The 13,501-nt window shown below is 46.5% G+C and overlaps 1 protein-coding gene across 1 annotated transcript; it reads right to left on the bottom strand.

Moving 5' to 3' along the window:
* Nucleotides 1-324: 324 nt before the first annotated feature.
* On the bottom strand, nt 325-13,286 carry LOC112121650 (zinc finger protein 436-like). The gene is made up of 4 exons (XM_029913664.1): nt 13,035-13,286; nt 10,525-10,651; nt 4,283-4,396; nt 325-3,852 (listed from the first exon to the last, which is right to left on the bottom strand). Exons 1-4 carry the CDS (start codon nt 13,212-13,214, stop codon nt 2,432-2,434), a joined length of 1,842 nt encoding a protein of 613 aa, XP_029769524.1. The 5' UTR covers nt 13,215-13,286; the 3' UTR covers nt 325-2,431.
* Nucleotides 13,287-13,501: the final 215 nt, after the last annotated feature.

The raw sequence follows: 13,501 nt of genomic DNA, 5'->3' as shown, positions 1-13,501 counted from the left end.
TCCTGGCTTGTTCTCCACCCTGGCTGATGGTGCTACTCAAGTATGTGACTGTTTCTACATTGGTGAGAACATAATCGTCTATCCATACTGGTGATGGTGAGGCAATATTAAAGGTCATGATATCCATCTTATTGTGGTTGATTTTCAATCCAATTTCCTGGCTGAAGGTGTTGAGTCAATTTTTTTTTCTTGTATATGGTTTTGGGTATGTGATAGGAAAGCGAGATCATCTGCGAAGTCCAGGTCTTCAAGGGATGAGAAGGGTGTCCATTTAATGCCTCTTGGTGTGTCTTCTGTTGTACGCCACATTACCCAGCCGATGGCAATGTTGAAGAAGATTTCAGACATGACACACCCCTGACATACTCCTGTTTTGACTTCAAAACTGCTCTCACTGTCATCAACACTGCATGTGAAGTTGAAATAGTGAAGTATAACTCCCCCAAAATGCCCATTTCTTTCTTTAATCTGGTGGCACAAATTTAAACTAGGCACTAAATACAGGTGTGGCTCAGAATCCCCGTAAGACACCAAATGTCAGGTATCTATTTAAAATAGGTATCTTTCTGCAGGTATATCACACTCAACACTGATTTCATTTTCTACACATTTGCAGCATCTCCCAGGGTGAGCTCAACAGAAATGTCATCCATTTTCTCCCTTTCTACCGACATAGGGATTGCATTTCCCAAATAATAGGCAACATGCACCTGATTAGGAAAGAGATATCTCCAGGAGTGACCTCCTGCAGGGCCTGGGCCACAACTGCTTTGGGAGCCAAACACATGGGTATTTCACCTAGTTCCAAGTTATTTACTAGGGAATAGTCTTCTCAGCTCTTTAGAAAAAATATTGACTTAACCAATTGAACAACAGTGTGATCGTATGCAGTTATTTCCACAATTTGTGATTTGCTGTTTTTCACCATTTCAGAATGGAAAGTAAAAGTGCTACTGTCTCCTTGGTAGCATGCCCAACAGATTGGAGTATTCTCTCCTGATGACCTAACTGCACTTGAGCTTCCCCCGGGGCATCATGGAGGGGAGGGGGAAAGAAAAAAACTATCCTAAGAAATTACTGTTTTAGCAAATGGTCACTTGTCTCAAAGTCCGAAACAAATCTGAGTGACATGCTGCCAAAGAAAACTAAGATGTAATTATGTAACCAAATGGTGTTCAGGAAAGAGAGAAACCTGCAATACCAAGGAGCGTAAGATATTCCTGTGGGAATTCTGTGCCAGACATGAATTCTGCACGTGTGCAGTGGCGCAAATTCCTCCAGGAGTAATTAAGACACTTTCAGTTTCATATAAAATGAAATTCCAAAGCAGGTTACATCTAATGACTCAAAATAAGAACAGAATCTTGCACTTCATTCTCCTCCGATGTATTCAAACCTGCTTCACACAGCATCACCTTATTATTAAGTCATGTTCTTTACAAGACATTTCACATCATCATAACAGGGAAAAACAGCCAACCTTCCCATCTGTAAACAAAACTCCCAGATCAGCAGGAAAAAGGTCAGAAGCAGCTTTGCAAATAGGTAAAAACAGGAATTGAAACACAGAATGAATACCGTGTGTTTGGGATCCATTCAAATCTCCCCTCCAACTCTGTGATACTTGAATCCACAGCCCCAACAAGACTGATTGAGAATCAAAGTCTGGTACCTAGCACAGAGAGCAGAGAACACCACATCATGTGGAGTGGGAGGTGGGAAGACAGCATATGGATAGGATAAACTCACTGTGGTTGACACAGAAGCTAAAGTAAAATGACATTTTCCCCTAGCTCTGTTCCTGCTCTTTGTTATAGTTCAATATATTTCAAGTGAGGAAAATGGTAGAAGAGATATCTGCTCTCCAGCACAACCCAAAGCAACATGAGAGCAACTGGGAAGGAGACAATTTGCCCCCAAAGGGAGAAATAAACGACTAACAATTGCTTTGAAATGGAGGTACAGTATAACCATGATGCTCAGGGTTTGTTTAGACTAGGAAAAGTGATGGAGTTTAGGTCAGGTCAAGGGGAAAGCTAATGCCAACCACTGCACCTGGGTGGCATCTGAACTACAACTATAAATTGTCTTTTTACACCAAGATCACTAACTTGAGCAGCCAACGCTATATACAGTCCTAGTGGACGTAAGGCACAGGTAGTTTTTGCCTCAGTGTAGCTTGTTGGGATCAAACCTCTCTCTCCCATCTGGAGCTGATGAACATTCCTGGCTGGAGGGACACACACTCCTATGACTCAAAAGGAAAGGAGTTGATAGAAAAGATCACAGGACTGACCCCAAAGAAGGGTGAGCTGCAAAAGGCAGAAGCAGGCAACTCTTGGTGGAGCAGAGACCACGGTGAAGATGGTGCAAAAATCATTATGGGGGAATTAGCAAATGTTATTTTTTTTAAAAAAATCTTTGGCTAGTCCTAGTCAAGGGATTTATTATAGTACTGTGTCATGTGGCTTTTCTGATGTCTAGTAAGTGCTGAGCCCTGACTGAAGCTTTTCCCGCACTCAGAGCACGTGTAGGGCGTCTCTCCTGTGTGGATTCTCTGATGTGTGATAAGGGCAGAGCTGTGACTGAAGCTTTTGCCGCACTCAGAGCACGTGTAGGGCGTCTCTCCAGTGTGGATTCGCCAATGTGTGATAAGGTTTGAGCTCTGATTGAAGCTTTTCCCGCACTCAGAGCACGTGTAGGGTGTCTCTCCCGTGTGGATTCTCCTGTGTCTAATAAGGGCTGAGCTATGGCTGAAGTTTTTCCCGCACTCAGAGCATCTGTAGGATGACACGCCGGTGTGGATTCTCTGATGCGTGATAAGGTTTGAACTCCGATTGAAGCTTTTCCCGCACTCAGGGCACGTGTAGGGCGTCTCGCCAGTGTGGATTCTCTGGTGTGTGATGAGGGCTGAGCTATAACTGAAGCGTTTCCCGCACTCAGGGCATGTGTAGGGCGTCTCTCCCGTGTGGATTCTCTGATGTGTGGTAAGGGCTGAGCGCTGATTGAAGCGTTTCCCACACTCTGGGCATGTGTAGGGCGTCTCCCCCGTGTGGATTCGCCGATGCCTAATAAGGTTCGCACTCTGACTGAAGCTTTTCCCACACTCAGAGCACGCATAGGGCGTCTCTCCAGTGTGGGTTCTCTGATGTGTGATCAGGGCAGAGCTATGACCAAAGCTTTTCCCGCACTCAGAGCATGTGTAGGGCATCTCTCCCGTATGGATTCTCCGATGTCTAATAAGGGCCGAGCTACGATTGAAGCTTTTCCCGCACTCAGAGCATGTGTAGGGCGTTTCTCCTGTGTGGATTCTCTGATGTGTGATAAGGGCTGAGCTCTGACTGAAGCTTTTCCCGCACTCCGAACATCCATAGGGCGTCTCTCCCGTGTGAATTCTCCTGTGTGTGATAAGGTGTGAGCTCTGATTGAAGCTTTTCCCGCACTCCGAGCAGGTGTAGGGCGTCTCTCCCGTGTGGATTCTCCAATGTGTGATAAGGGCTGAGCTCTGACTGAAGCTTTTCCCGCACTCAGAGCATGTGTAAAGTCTCTCTTCTCTGTGGATTCTCTGATGTGTGAAAAGGTCTGAGCTCACTTTGAAGCTTTTCCCACACTCATGGCATGTATAGCGTGTTTCTTCCAAGTTGATTCTCTCATTTCCAATAAGGTCTGAGTGGCTACTGAAGTTTTCCTCTGGCCTGTGCTGAGTCTTACAGGCTTTTGCTTTTTCTGGGAGTTCACAACTCCCGGAAACATTCCCTTTGGATCTTCCTGATAACATTCCATGTGGTTTTACTTGCTCAGCATCTTCCTGCTGGGGTTTCTCCTCCTCGTTCTCACTCACCAGCCCATCACCTGAATGGGAGACAGAGAGAATCCAGACATAGGTCACTCCCTGCACCAGAGAGAAAGGAAATCTCAGAGAGAGGAATGGAAAAAGGGATGAACAAGCCAAAACAATTGTGAAACGAACAAAAATATAAGCTTGGGAGGTCAAACCTATCAGGAGCTGATTTTCCCCAAACTCTTCCCCAGAGGAGAGAGGAAGGGATCAGTTTTGGTCCGCATCTCATCAGAACACTCAGGGGAAAGCGAGATCGGGGAGGGACCTGCTGCCAGTTGTCAGTCAGAATAGGTGGGAAGCCATGAGTGACATCTGCCATAATGATTTCACATCTGCAGGGAACAATCCTGAACTTGGAGAGCTCACAGGGTCTTTGTAGGGCATCCCAAATGTTTCTTGCATTCCCAAACAGTTGTTGAATTGGTTTAACCAATTCCTCACCTGTGAAGGCAGCTCTTGGGAGCACGTCTTTCTCAGAGCCCTGGAGGGCCAGGACCCATGGCTCTTCCCCTCGTTCCAGCTGCGAGATCACATCAGGTTTGGAAACTGGAAACCCTTCTCAAGCAAAGAAAACAAGGGAGGTCAGTGGAATTTGTGGAATACTTGTCACAAAGAATATTCCAGGGTTTTAACCCCAGCTCATTTTTAAGCAGTAACATCCCAAGGCCAGCTTCCTTGGCTCAAAGTGGAAGGAGGGTTATTATTATAATAAATCATATGCATTACCTTAGTGCCTAAGGACCAACTAACAGTGGGTCCCCATTGTGCTAGGCACAGTACAAACAGAGAATAGTAGATGGGCCATGCCCTGAAGAATTTACAATCTAAATAGAGAAGACAGACACAGAATGGAGGAAGGGGTAGAGCCCAGCAGCAAAGTGAACTATGTGATGGCAGAGTGACAGATCTGATGAACGCAGGCATATATCTTGAGACTATTGTATTTAATGTTATGACTTGGGACAGAGTTTTCTGGAAATTGCCGCTATTACTGCATTTCCCCCCCAAAATGACTCTTCATTTCTGGAATCACGTTTCATATCCAGAATTGCTGGTCAGAGAGTGGGTGGGCACACAGGATCATGCCCCCCCCCCCCGGATTTCTACTTGGAGACACCTGACTCATCCCCAGGGTGCAGGGCAGAAGCTGGGTGCACTGATGATGTGTGGGCGGAGCATACAGGGTCACACACCTCCAGTTTCTGACAGAAGACACCTGACTTCTCCCCAGGGCACAGGGCAGAGGCTGGGGACTGGCTGCTGTTGAGTCTTGCTGGCAATCCACCTCAGCAAGTTTGTGCTGTGACACTGGGCAGAGTTTCAAAACACAGCAGGGTTTATTGGTCAACTGAACCACAGCATTGGAAAGTCCTTAAATTAGCACAGAGAAGCAAAGATAAAGACATAGTCCATGCTAGCCAATGCCCTGGAGCCCTGCTGCTGTAGAAAACGCTTTGGTTTCCTTTCACTGTGACTGTCCATTTGTCTTCGCTCCGGCAGAGCTTCCTGCGTCTGCGAGCCCAGTTCTTCCTGCTCCCAAAAACATAACGAGTCCATGTATGATTCACTCAGCCAAGCAGATATCCTCCCATGGACAGGTGGCAATTATTCCCTTGTCTCTGTTGGGTATTCCATTGATGTGGGTTGGTCCCAGGTAGTCCTTAATGACTAGAGCACTACCAAATTCATGGCTGTGAAAAATGCGTCATGGACCATGAAATCTGGTCTCCCCCGTTAAATCTGGTCTTTTGTGTTATTTTACCCTGTACTATATAGATTTCACAGGGGAGACCAGCTTTTCTCAAACTGGGAGGCCCAACCAGCAGGGGATTGTGGGGGGGGGGGGAGGGGTTGCAAGCCTATTGTAGGGGTGTTTTGGTATTTCCACCTGTACTTCTGCTGGCCACCCAGCTCTGAAGGCAGTGCTGTAGCCAGCAGCAGCACAGAAGGAAAGGTGGCGATACCATACCATGACACGATTATTTCAGCACTGCTGCTGGCAGTGATGCTGCCTTTGGAGCTGGGCTCCCTGCCAGCAGCTGCAGAGCTTCCTGCAGCCGGGGCAGGTTCTTGGAGCCAGGTGGGTCTGACCCAGCCCCAGAAGCAGCCCCGGCAGGGGAAGAGGAAGACCCGTCCCTTAATAGCCCAGCCAGGACCAGCAGTTGGAGCCGAGCGTGTAGTAGGAGCTCTCGGCCAGGGCGCCTCCAGCCCTGCCCCTCCCCAGCTCCAGGCCCCATGGCACTCAGGGGTTAAAGAGGCCTTGGGCTGGCTGTGTACGGTTGGGAAGTGACCATAGAAACTCCCAACCACGGTACCATGGGCAGTCGTCCATGTCGCCCACCCGTAAGGCTGGCCCTGACCCCTCCAAATGTGAGGACCCCACCCATGTCATGCCCCCCTCACTTCTGCTCTGCTGCTGGTGGTGGTGCTGCCTTCAAAGCTGGGCACCCAGCCAGCAGCCGCTGGTCTCTGGCCACCCAGCTCTGAAGGCAGCTCCGCCACCAGCACCAGGGCAGAAGTGAGGGGGGCAATACCACACCTCCCCATACAATAGTCTTGTGACCCCACTCCCCATGTTCTCCATAATCCCCTTTTAGGTTGGGACCCCCGCGGTTAGAACACTGTGAAATTTCAGATGTAAGTATCTGAAACTGTGAAATTTAAAATCCTATGACCGTGAAACTAACCAAAATCGACTGTGAATTTGGTAGGGCCCTAATGACCCATTCATATCACCCCATGACAGTTACATGAAAAAACACCTGATGTCTCCTGCTCTTTCTAATCACAGCAGTACCAATCACAGAGGGAAACTGAGGTGTGTATTGGAGTCATAGAAATATTACCAAAATTCCCACCTCTATCACACACACAGATCTCACAGCCCTTGGAGAGAAAGCAAAGCACAGGAGCTGGACGTTAGTCCAGTGAGCACAGTGGAGGACAAGCTGCAATCCTCAAACCCTGGTCAAAGAGGAGAGGCATGTGGGTCCCTACCCATAGAGAGGGGCTGTCTAGAGGCCTGATACCTGAGAGGGCATTCCTTGAGCAGACCATGGAGGCAGGTGAAATGTGTAGCTACCTGTGATGGGGTGGACTAGGCCCAGAGGCCCCCTGCTGGAAGCCTTAGGGTCCTGACACACCCATCCCAGGTAAGGAGCAATGGAGAGGTCCTCCAAGCAGGCTAGAGTGGCTGCAGGAGCAGCCAATCAGGGCCCAGGAAGGCCCTATAAAAAGCAGCTACAGCACCAGAAACAGTGCAGTTCCTTGGAGAAGTGTGGCTGGCTGAGGGAACTGCAGTATTGTGGATGGCCTAGTGCTAGTAGAGACCGGGGGAGCAAGTAAGAACTCCTGGCTGACTACTGGGCCTGAGCTTAGAAGAATCCTGAGCTAAGGGTAAGACATTGGTGAAGGCTGGAACCTGGAGTAGTGGCTAGGCCTGGGTCCCTCCCAGTAGGCCACTGGGGCAGGGCCTACAATTGGACATCAGTAAATCCCCAGAAGGGCACTGAACTGGCAGGAGGCCCAGCTGAAGACTTGGGCCAAAACAGACTAAGGGAAGAAGTCCTGTAGGTATGGCCCAATGGCAGGTCTGGGACTGGTTTAAAGACCATGGACACACCAAACTAGAGGGGGTGCTTGTGAGAAGCAGGTGCTGACCCCCATTACATTACCCTGGAACTGTGATATTGCAAAAGCACATTTTGGGGAATTAGGAAATCTAGTAATGGGAGGGAGAATTAAACTCCCCCAGCGTGTGGAGAAGGCTGGGGAATTAAACCCTAAAATTCAGAAGCAACAGCCTCTAATTCTTCTGGAAAAGGAGGATGTAAGAAACAAGAACTGGGCCACCCAACCTCAGGAGGGACAGGCTCAAAGATCCAAGGAGCCTGGAGGGAAGACAGGTTGTGGCTGCTGCACATGGGGAGAACAAGACTCTTCCCCAAACGTACTCCCATTGACCCTGACCTGATTTAATGACCCAGTCTCATGTCTCGTGGGCAATGTTATGCTAGCCAGAGGTAAAATGGCATAATCAGAGAATGGTTTATTAGCTTGGAACATGTGTGGAGGGGCAAGCAGGTGAACATAAATAAATGGCTTCTTAAGCTTGCTACAGTTAAAGGCCTGTTCTATTAGGCTGAGGCTTTGTGGGAGGAATCATGCTAAAATCTGGGATTTAGCTGAATGGGCCTAAGGAGAGAATCCCAGGTCAGATACTTTACACCTTCATTTGGAGAAACTAACGAGTAACCACAAACAGGTGCAATACGCCACAGGCTACTGAAAGAAGGAAGTTTGGGGCGGGCTTCAGCAATTAGGTTGCTATGAAGTATCTCAGCAGCTGGACCGCATTCATATATTGGAATTATTAATAAATAAGAGATGTAAATCATGAGTATTAATGCTTGATGCTTAATTATGGACTTCCCAAAGGCCACATATGGGCAGGGGCAGCTATTGACATTATTGTAATCAGAGTAAAGGAGCAGATATGGTATATAGCCATCCTATTACCATAAGGAAGGGGATAAAATACCTCTCCCAGTTACCATTTTTGCAGGTTTGTTGGGTCCTCGAGACAGTGTAAACTGAAGCAGGGCCTCCCTTCTGATGGGCTCCCTTGCCCCTTGATCTTTGTTTTCAGTGGTGTGCATAAGTTATAAGTATACACAATGCAAGATAAGTATGAACAACGCAGGATCCTTACTACACTTATCTTATTCTAATCATTATGTATATTGATCCTTGCCTATTATATCCATTATAACGGTCTGTATTAAATAAAATTTGTGTATGTTACACCAAAATTTCATCTTCAGAATTAACTTTGAGTAGCCACCTACAAGGACAAGTTATACCCCAATACGTAATCTTATAGGTGCAAAAATTGTACAGGCTACACTACCACCCTGTGACATCATGAACAAAGTGCCCATTTGTACCTGGGTAGGGGCCCTGGTACGGGAGGGAGGAATGCAGCAAGGACTCAGGATCGGTGGCCAGGGTTGCTGTGCATAGAGATGGGGAGGTTATATGGGGATGGGGTAATGAGTAGGAGAGGGAGATCAAGAGTTAAAATAATAATAATTGGTGGGGAAATGTATAATGAAGTGAAATTGAACAGAAATAAAACTGGAGTGTAGGCTCTAAACCAACAAGGCTTGGGTAGGAATTCGGGGTTAAAGGTCTGGGATCCCCCACAGCTCTAGATCCCCAAACCTCTCCTCCCTCCCACTGACCCACCCAGCCCACTTCCTGGGTGCCCTTCCTCCACACACCCCTCCCCTTCTTCCCATTACTCTCAGCCGGCGGCACCTTGGGAACTTCTCGTGTTCCCTCCTCGTCTCTCACTACCTCATCCCTCCCTGCTGCTTCTTAGCTCTAACCCTGCACACTCTCCCCCCATGTCCTGGCACCCCAGAATTATCTACTGCCCCCCCTTCTCCTCCCCTCCCACAGCTCTCGTCTCCCTTCACCCGTGGGGTCCTGAATGGCAACATTATATGCTCTCCTATCAAAAGAGGAGCTCATCTGATTGTCACACAAGCCATGCATGAGTCATACACCAATTTACTCAACTTAATTCAGAATTGTACAGACAGTATATTTTCTTCTTAAAATGAGGAAAAGGCATAAAAGCTACAGTTATTAATGTATTTTTAATGCGTCCAGTAAGGATACTTTAAATACAATTTTTAAATGACTGACAGAACCACAAATGCAAATGTCCAAAAAATTATACCGGCAAGTGGGAGATAAGGCCAAAAAATGTGGGCAAGGAAACTTGTCAAAACTTGTTTGATTACTCCTGGGGGAATTCTGCATCAGTGCATGTGCACAGAATTCATGGCCTCCACAGATTTCTTTGCTTACCTGCAGAAAAATTGCTATTGACGGGAAAGCAAAGGGAAGCCACAAGAGCGGTCATTTGCCCACTCCCTGGCAGTGCAGACAGGTCAGTTTGGCAGCTGGTAGAGACGTAAATCACCGCCTGAGGGTGTGGGGCTGGGTAGTCGTGTGTGTGTGTGTTTGTGAGAGAGAGAGAAACTCTGTCCCTCTTGGTCGCTATTGCAGCATGCTTGGCATGGAGGGGTAGGGGTAGCGGCTTGGGGCATTTCTGAATTGTTCCCATTGTTCTTAGTGAATTCCCCCAAGAGTATAAAACAGGTTGGCAATGTAAGGGAGCCTTAACATTTGTATGAGTGGTGTAAAGGAATCTTATTCTAAAGGACAGTATGGCTTTATAAATGCTTATGGTGCTTTATTGATTAGAACTGGTCTAAATTTTTGGACTGAAAAAATTTCCTATCAAAACATGCTCCATGAACTGAGCATATGGCTGCATATATTTGTTGACTAATAATTACAAGTAAAGGGTCAATACTAGCTACATTACTATTAGACTGAGGGTGGTTGGTGATTTCCTCCAATGCTCCATGCTCCCATTCTCCATCCATTGTATTGTAGTTTAAATAAATTACCTAAATAATTGAAACTAGCTGGATTCTATTGCATTATTTTGAGGAAAAAAATGCAGAATTTTAAAATATTGTGCACAGAATTTAATATTTTGGTGCAGAATTCCCCCAGGAGTAGTATAAGTAAAGGTATAAAGTTGTTACTCAGGTTCTTCAGAGACGCCACAGCTTCTAATAACTGAGGGGATGGGGAATACTTACCCAGCAAGGCCACCGTCTCATAGTTCTCCTGCATGACGTCCCTGTAGAGGGCTCTCTGAGCAGGGTCCAGCAGAGCCCACTCTGCCCTGGTGAAATACACAGCCACCTCCTCGAAAGTCACTGGCCCCTGAAAGCGCAAGAGTCCAACACTCAGTACCTGCTGCCCCAGTCACAGCCCCACTATTTGTGGGAAAGCAGGGTCATGTAAATTGAACATGTAACTCCAAGAGCTTCCGAGTCCCACCCCCACCTTGCTTAGAGCAGCCAGGAGGCATCAGAGGGTAGAGTAGAAAGAGAGAACCTTAGTGTCTCCCAGCTGACAGAGGGAGGCAGGGTCTTCGCATTTATCTCACACCTACAAGCCAGAGCTTGGTACAGGAGATGGAGCCTCCAGCAGTGTCCAGAGACAGCCCCCTGGTAGGAATCCCAACACCCTCTCAGCAAAATATATGGAAGAAAGGAGAAGTCAATAGGAAAGTGTATATAAGTCAGAAGGTTGGAAATGTAGCAAATGGGTAAGGGAAGCAAACAGAAATATATGGCCAGCAGAGCCAAGGAAAATCAGAAGGAAGTTTTTAAAAGTATATGTACAAAAAGAATCCTAACAATGGCATTGGTCCATTATTAGACGGAAATGGCAGAATTAGCACACACAAAAAATGCTGAAGAGGTAAGTGTTCAATAAGAATTTCTCTCCTAGATTTTTGGGGGGAAAGCAGATGATGTAGTCCTATTATATGATGATGAGGATGACTCTTTCCTTTCCAATAATAACTCACTAGGACATTAAACAGCAGCTATTAAAGTTAGACGTGTTTAAATCAGCAGGTCCAGATAACTTGAATCCGAGACTTTTAAAAGACCGGGTGGAGGAGCGTGGAGGACTGTTAATGTTGATTTTAATTAGGACTTGGAACACTGGGGAAATTCCATAAGACTGGAATAAAGCTAATGCTGTGCCAATATTTAAAAAGTGTAAAAGAGATGACCCAGATAATTACAAGAGTGTTAGTCTGAAATCGATACTGGGCAAGAGAATCATAGAATATCAGGGTTGGAAGGGACCTCAGGAGGTCATCTAGTCCAACCCCCTGCTCAAAGCAGGACCAATCCCCAACTAAATCATCCCAGCCATGGAGCAGCCGATACTGGATTTTATTAATAAAAGAATTAAAGGAAGGTAATATAATTGTACTAATCAACAAAGGTTTAGGGAAAATAGATCCTATCAAACTAACTGGATATCCTTATTGGATGAGACCAGAAGACGGGTTGATATGTTGCCCCGGATTTGAGGGTGACAAATTTGTGTATACCCCAGAATATGATCAAGCTGATTGCAACCCATATTGTATGCATTCAGTCACCAGGAATTAATTAATTAGAACACAACATAGTTAAGGGTGAATTTGAAAAACAGGCTTTTAGAGGCAAGGTCAAAACTACACCTCTACCTCAATATAACGCTGTCTTCAGGAGCCAAAAAATCTTACCGCGTTATAGGTGAAACCGCGTTATATCGAACTTGCTTTGATCCGCTGGAGTGCACAGCCCCACCCCCCTGGTGTTATATCGGGTCACGTTATATTGGGGTAGAGGTGTAGCTGGCATTTTCTGCTAATCAGAATGGGAAGAGGGGAGAGAAAAGTAAATAACTGAGAATGACAGAAGATAAGTGGATGAAAACCTTGAGTGTAGACGCCTCTGATATTAGAAGTTTATTGAAAGTTAGGAGAAGTGATGAGCCAGTAGGGGTCATTATGACCTATATGTCTTGTAGAAGTCAGCTATAAGAAGTTTAGATAATAGAGTGTACTTTGGAGCAGTCATCTGGAGCTATCCTTGAAGAGAAATCTTTCCTGTCATCTTTACTCCCTGGCAGGGAGGCATTTGGCCAGCACTGACCCGTCGTTGATTACTCAATACTGTCCCAGAATTTAGGTAAATACCTGGGATGTTCTAAATCTATTGTTTATCTGTGTGTGCTTAAATCTAAACATTGCAGTGTTAGACACGAGCACGCTTACTTGCATTACTCCTTGATCAGACAGAATTGCTTTAAGTTTCTGAAAAACCCCAGGTAACAGATAAAGCTAAGAGTATTGATTTAATATACTGAGACTTCTGTAAGACACCTCACTTGGTTCAGTACAATATTTTGATTAAAAAAACTAGAATGATACAAAATAAACACGGCATACATTAAATAGATTAAAAACTGGCTAACTGATAGATTCAGGCTCCAGCACTGGGAATCTGGGAAGTTTTCCCAGCCTTGGCTGAGGGGTTATTTCCTCTTCCACAAAGAGGGGAAGTTCCACTCCTATTCCTTAAAAGTAGACCCCAGATTACACAAGTCTCAGCAGGTTTGTCACATCCTGTCCCCTTCCTTCCTGCACCCGAGATATTTCCTGCCTCCCAGCACCTCTAGAAGCTCCCACCTTCCTATGCATTTACGGCTCCTCTCCATCCAAGCAGAACCCACCACCAGCTCCCTGATAATCCCTTACCTGAGCCAGCTCCACTGCAGCCATTTCCTTCCCCCTGGGAGGAGGGGATGATCTGGAGCGAAACATGGACATTATTCTGTAGCCTGCCAGGATGAGAAGGACAATGTGAGAGAATTCAGATGGGGTTTTTGTCCATTCCACAAGCCGATTCCCCCCAGATTTTTCCCTGCTAATGGACATTCTAGGTTCTGCCACACTGTGAAGCACAGAGTGACCTTATTCCAGTACAGGCCTAGCCCCCTCCCACCAGGGTGTAACCCTCTGACACATGGTGAAACCCTCCCAGTAACAGGGATCCTGACCAAGATGTGGCAGTAATAGCAGAAGCCAAGGCTGGGGGTGCTGAGTCCATCCTGGCAAGGTCACAAGTCTGTACGTGGTGGAGCGCCCCCTTTAGGAGGAAAAAGTCCCTTGCTTCTTGCGAGCAACATGCCCAGCTCGGCAGTTCCAGGTTCATTTCTGCACCA

The sequence above is a fragment of the Terrapene carolina genome, unplaced genomic scaffold (genome assembly GCF_002925995.2).
Source record: "Terrapene carolina triunguis isolate 2854851 unplaced genomic scaffold, T_m_triunguis-2.0 Scaffold787, whole genome shotgun sequence".
Classification (NCBI taxonomy): Eukaryota; Metazoa; Chordata; order Testudines; family Emydidae; genus Terrapene; species Terrapene triunguis.
The sequence above is the reverse complement of the archived record's forward strand: the minus strand, read 5'-3'. Positions and strand labels throughout refer to the sequence as shown.